The following is a 5,923-nucleotide window of genomic DNA, read 5'->3' as shown; positions in this document are numbered from 1 at the left end:
AATTGACCCCACTGAATGTGCGTGTGTGTGTGTTTGTATGTACCTCATTGCCCCCGTCAGATACAGTGAAGGTGAAGTCATCAGAATGTATCTCCTCTTCACTGGTATGAACATACTGAATGTTGCGGAAGGCCAGGTCAGCCTGGGTAAACGTGCTGATCCGTGTTCCTGCAACGACATCAAACCGAGAAAAACTCTCCAGTGACCATGTCCACCACTTCATATTTTGCCCTTGGTATTAAATAATAATGTAAACTCACTTGCTACCATTAAAAATATCCCACATGTCAACTGAAATGGATGAATAAAACATGCACTACTGCAGAAATCCAATTGAGTGCAATCCGGGCATCGCCAAGAGGGACAGAAAGGAAAATAAAAACAGATCTTCACCCATGAAACCCCCTTATATGATGCTCTGATGGAGATCTATAGGCTAGATCCCATCTAATGAGTTCTCAGTCTTCATTTGAACATGATGTTTAAATATAAAACATACTACATATCTTCCAGGCATTGTCTGGCAGTTGTGGCCAGCTTTTAGAAATGTGCTGCTCTGCTGAACAGCCCATACAGAATCAGGACTGCAGACTATAAATATATATTATGATCTCTCAGGCTTTTCATAATCAGCCTTCGATAGAGAAACAAATAACACTGATGGTGTAGTATGTGTATTTGTGTATAAGTAGAGATATGTATAGGCTATAGGCTAAATAAGACGTAGTGTTGGGGAAGCTACTTTCAAACTGTAGCTTGCCAAGATATAAACTATCCATAATTTAGTTAAACTACTCTTTTGAAACTACAAGCTTCAAATAAAACGTACCTAACTGCATTGAAGCTATGTAAGGGGGCAACATCTTTTTATATGTAGAACCAGGGCAGTTGCTAAGCCCTTTTTACTAGGACACGAGCCCCAGTGAAATACCACTGTGCCCCAGTAAAGCATCATTAGTAAAAAACTCCTTGTCTGACAGTGGAGATTATTTTATACTGACCCGAGAACCATTTTCCTTGATAATATTTTAGCAGTTATGTTGTGTGCATCAGCAATCATGTCAGCTGTTTAAGAATCAGAACTAGTAATACCAAATTCGCCAACGAATCTCACTTTTGAGCAAATCAGTCATACCGGCTTGCAAAAACACTTTTTTTCAGTTAATTAATCTCAATTAATTATTAATCAATTAGGTTGATAGCATTAAACTAACAATATAATATTCTAATAATATTATATTACACTAAAGAAATAATTTATTAGAATGATTTATTTAACTGACCCTAATTTAAAGGGGTCATATGATGCTGCTAAAAAGAACATTATTTTGTGTATTTGGTGTAATGAAATGTGTTTATGCGGTTTAAAGTTCAAAAAACACATTATTTTCCACATACTGTACATTATTGTTTCTCCTCTATGCCCCGCCTTTTTGAAACGCGTCGATTTTTACAAAACTAATCGGTCTGAAAAGCGAGGTGTGCTCTGATTGGCCAGATATCCAATGCGTTGTGATTGGCCGAATACCTCAAGCGTGAGACGGAAATGTTACGCCCCTCACATACTGTTGATGCCGTGTCCGGCCGGAGACATAAACATTAAATGAGGGTGCAAAAAAATCAAAATATTGAGAAAATCACCTTTAAAGTTGTCCAAATGAAGTTCTTAGCAATGCATATTACTTATCAAAAATTTAGTTGTGATATATTTACGGTAGGAAATTTACAAAATATCTTCATGGAACGTGATCTTTACTTAATATCCTAATGATTTTTGGCATAAAAGAAAAATCTATAATTTTGACCAATACAATGTATCTTTGGCTATTGCTACAAATATACCCCAGCGACTTCAGACTGGTTTTGTGGTCCAGGGTCACATATGTGAACTGTCCGAATGAATGGATTCACTAGAATGAATTGCTATGCTGCATCTTTTCAACTTGTTCAGTGGTAATGGTTCTACAATTTGGCATTTAAGAGTGATTTACAATTTTTGTAACTATACGGTGCTGCTAGATGGAAAAAGCAGCTTGCTACCGGACAGCCGCATAATTTGAAAGCTGAGTTACTGTTTTGTTACTGAATAATTTAGTTCTACTGTTGGTTCATCACTCCCAACAAGTTTGTCTGTACCTGGTTTGCTGGAATGTTCTAGATGGCCGAGCTGGGGCTGTTTGGTGACTCTGTAAATGAGTTCCTCTGGTTCACTGTCCTGATCTGTAGAGGACAGCTGCAGTGTTGTGATCTTCTTCAAGGTGTTCTCATCCATAACCAAACCCTTATTAACCACCACCGTGGGAGGAAGTCTGTCCTCTGAGAGAGAAAAAAAGATGAGGATGTCCCAAAATAACTTTCTTCTAACATTCCTGAACATGACTCTTTCAACTTCTCGGCTCACCCAGAACACTAATGAAGAAAGATTGGTCAATGACTCCGTTTCCCTCGGGATCTTCCAGGTTGAACTTGAAAGAGAAGCTGCCTCCACTTTCTCCCTTTTCATGAATGTATTCCACATGTCCTGACAGATGAGGTGCAAAACCACATGAGACAATGCATCTCTGCTTAGAAATTCCCTATGGATGATTATGTATGAGAAAGAGACAGCAATGGAGGAAAAACCTTTGTTGATATCATCCTGGGTGAAGCTGGTGACAGGTCCTTTGACGGATATCTGAGCCTTGTTTCTGCCTGTATTCAGCAGCAGGGAGCCCACGCTCAGGTCTTTAGTGAGGGTGAACCGCAGCTTAAGGTTATCTGAATCTACGTCCGTCCCTTTCAGATGCTGCTCTGTGATCTTAGATGAGGAACCTGTCGGGAGGAATGAGCAACGGTAACAGAAATGATACAGTTATTTATTAAAATCAACTCAGTCTAACTAGATAGGAACCTCAATTATTCAGTGTTTCAACTGGTGCATCATAATGAAGTGAGATCTGTTTAGACTGGACTGCAGTAGTTCTCAGAGTGTGAGGTGCTTCTCTAGTTCACTAAGACATCTGGCAGAAAGAGATTATCAGTGCATAATGCCACAATTTCGGTCTGGTCTGCACACAAAGCTGTTGAATGGTTTCAAAAGACTTTTATGTGAATTTTATGTGCTTCTCATCCATCTCTTTTCGTGTTTGACAGATGAAAAAATACGGGTTTGAAATTATATGAAGCTGAGTGAATGATGAATTAAAATTTTTGGGTGAACTATTCCTCTAAAATGACTCCAAGAAAGTGGTATCAAGCTTTGTTATTTATTAATAAATTTTTGGATATTTTAAAAGCCATTATCCATAATTAAAATGGTTTTGTAATAAAATCAAAAGGGAAATCACAGAATGTAACTTTTTATTATTTAACAAAGCAATGAAAACTGAAAGAACGAATGGAATTTTCATTGTGTTTTTAATTATTTACACAACTGTTTTTGTCATTCAATAAACAGCCAAAAAAAAAAACTTTAAACAAAACTTCAGTGCTAATATCACTGGCTCCTTCATGTTAAACTGCTTGTGTTTTTCCTTATTTTTTAAAATCCTTTGGTCAAGGGTCAGCAATGAATAAACGTAAATTATTTAGATGCTTTTTTTCTCCATTATTTACTATTAAGTACAGACATTTGTATATGTGACCCTGGACCACAAAACCATTCATAAGGGTACCAGTCAGAATAAATAAGCTTTCCATTGATGTATGGTTTGTTAGGATAGGACAATATTTGTCCGAGATACAACTATTTGAAAATCTGGAATCTGAGGGTGCAAAAAAATCAAAATATTGAGAAAATCGCCTTTAAAGTTGTCCAAATGAAGTTCTTAGCAATGCATATTACTAATCAAAAATTAAGTTTTAATATATTTACAGTAGGAAATTTACAAAATACCTTCATGGAACATGATCTTTACTTAATAGCCTAATGATCATACAATGTATTTTTGGCTATTACTACAAATATACCCCAGCAACTTAAGACTGGTTTTGTGGTCCAGGGTCACATATAACACTGATTGATGATCAGCTCATGGTGAGGGGTTGGGGCAGTAAAGGGGTGCAATAATTTTTCTTGTTTGAAATGGGAACATGACAAAAAAGCGATTTTTATTTTACTGTATGCTAGAAAGAAAGAAAGTCTGTTTTTGTAAGTCTGTTTTTTCACTCATTTCAGAAGAAGTTAAGAGACTAAAAAATGATTATGTGCTGAACTGTGTCTGATATAATGACGACTACTAAAAATCAGCAACCTAACCAATCAGGGATGTTTGGGATGTGTGCAAGGACAATGTAATGTAGCTGTATCTTGACCTGCTGCAATCTGCAGTCCTCTGTTGATTGTAACTCTAGGGCCTTCTCGCTTCCTAACATCCATGCTGAACTCCAGACGGCCGGTCTCCGTGTATATGCCATCTGTTACTGAAAACTGGATCTCGTCTGTCCCAGAGCCACGTCCGTCTGGGGTGTAGACCAGCAGCTCATCTAGAACATCCTGGTAAGTAAAGGTGGATCCTTGCTGAAGAATCCTGCCGTTCTCTAAAGGTTGAGAGTAGAACTGCCTCCTGCGTAGCTTCCCTATTGAGACACACACAGAAGCATTGCAAAGAAATGAACATTAATGCTACATTCCTTCTCATTTTTTTTTTCCATCAAACATAGTATAAACATATAAAATAAACACACATGGCTCTGCTTCCCATTTTCAAATAAATGTGCACTTGACCTCTAATGGTCGCTCAATGTCATTTTTTGTGTAACTGCACTGCTGTCATAGCACTCTGACGCCGTGACTGTATTTCAGTTCTGTCAGCTCCATTCCTCACTTGCGACTCCTAATAAAACTGCTGTGAACACCTTGACATGCGCCCATAAAAGTTTAACCAATGAAGCCCCGTGGGTCGTGGCCTTTCCACCGACTCTCTAATCAGTGGCAGAGGCACAATGACAAGAACATCAATCAGCCACACAGGAGCCGGTCAGAGCGGTTATATGGCAAATAATGGATGTTTTCTGAAGGCTGGCCATGAATGAGCGACAGATTGGGGTATGAAGTGGGCATATGAAGAGAAATAGAAAGAGGAAGACAGGCACTGACCATATGACGGCTTCTTGATGAGGGTGAGGAGAAGCTCATTTTCAGGTGTGTCCTGGTCCAGCACATTCAGGGAGGAGTTAGTGATGACCACACCGGAGTTCTCCTCCACTTGGATGCTGTTTACTGAGATAATTGGGACTCTGTCTTCCTTGGTGTGCTATAAACAACATCAAATAACATCTCAAATATAAACTTGACAAGTAAGGAAAGAGAGAAAGGAAAAAGAGGGGAAAGGGGATATGATGCAGACTAGCTTTGAATCTGCTTCCCACTGAGTCAGCGGCTCCAACCATCAACCACTTTTAAGCGACTGACAAATGAAGAAAAATCGAATTACCTGTATGTCATCTAAAGTAACAGCAAAATGGATTTTGAAAATGTATTCTGGAAAACATTCATTAAAGGAACACCTCATTAAAAATATAACCCTAACCCTACCCAAAGAATACTTAGGTTTTTACGCATACACTAGGGTATGTGTACAGTGCATGTGATGTTAATATCGTCAATGGCATTGTATGCGCATGGTGTGTGCAGTCCAATTTTATTTTAATTTTGCAAACTTTGTAGACTGACATGTGCGCCTTGAATTTTTGGCACTCATTTTGTTTGCCCACAAGGTGACAAAACTAGCCCTAGCAAAAACTACTGAAGGTGACACCTACACTACGTATTAGGGATTGAACGATTACCGGTTTCACGATAAATCACGATAAAATGCCCTGACGGTTAGTATTACCGTTTAAAATTGAATTATCATCAAAACCGTGTTTGATTATCGCGCTTTTGAAAACTCGCGGTAAATCCTGTCCAGCCAGCATCAGTCTGACGCAGAAGCAGCATGCA

The 5,923-nt window shown here is 38.5% G+C and overlaps 1 protein-coding gene across 1 annotated transcript in view; it reads right to left on the bottom strand.

The window, feature by feature from the left end:
• LOC107752371 (extracellular matrix protein FRAS1-like) overlaps nucleotides 1-5,923 on the bottom strand; it is a 131,559-nt gene that overhangs the window by 20,194 nt on the left and 105,442 nt on the right. The window contains exons 43-48 of the mRNA XM_016568328.1: nucleotides 5,078-5,234; nucleotides 4,294-4,557; nucleotides 2,623-2,811; nucleotides 2,402-2,521; nucleotides 2,137-2,316; nucleotides 44-168 (exon numbers count right to left, since the gene is read on the bottom strand). Coding sequence (XP_016423814.1) covers nucleotides 44-168; nucleotides 2,137-2,316; nucleotides 2,402-2,521; nucleotides 2,623-2,811; nucleotides 4,294-4,557; nucleotides 5,078-5,234 — 1,035 coding nt within the window. The remainder of the gene's footprint in view (nucleotides 1-43; nucleotides 169-2,136; nucleotides 2,317-2,401; nucleotides 2,522-2,622; nucleotides 2,812-4,293; nucleotides 4,558-5,077; nucleotides 5,235-5,923) is intronic.

Source organism: Sinocyclocheilus rhinocerous, unplaced genomic scaffold, assembly GCF_001515625.1.
Source record: "Sinocyclocheilus rhinocerous isolate Xijiao unplaced genomic scaffold, SAMN03320098_v1.1 scaffold381, whole genome shotgun sequence".
Lineage (NCBI taxonomy): Eukaryota > Metazoa > Chordata > Actinopteri > Cypriniformes > Cyprinidae > Sinocyclocheilus > Sinocyclocheilus rhinocerous.
Note: the sequence above shows the minus strand (reverse complement) of the source record. Positions and strands in the feature narration are given on the sequence as shown.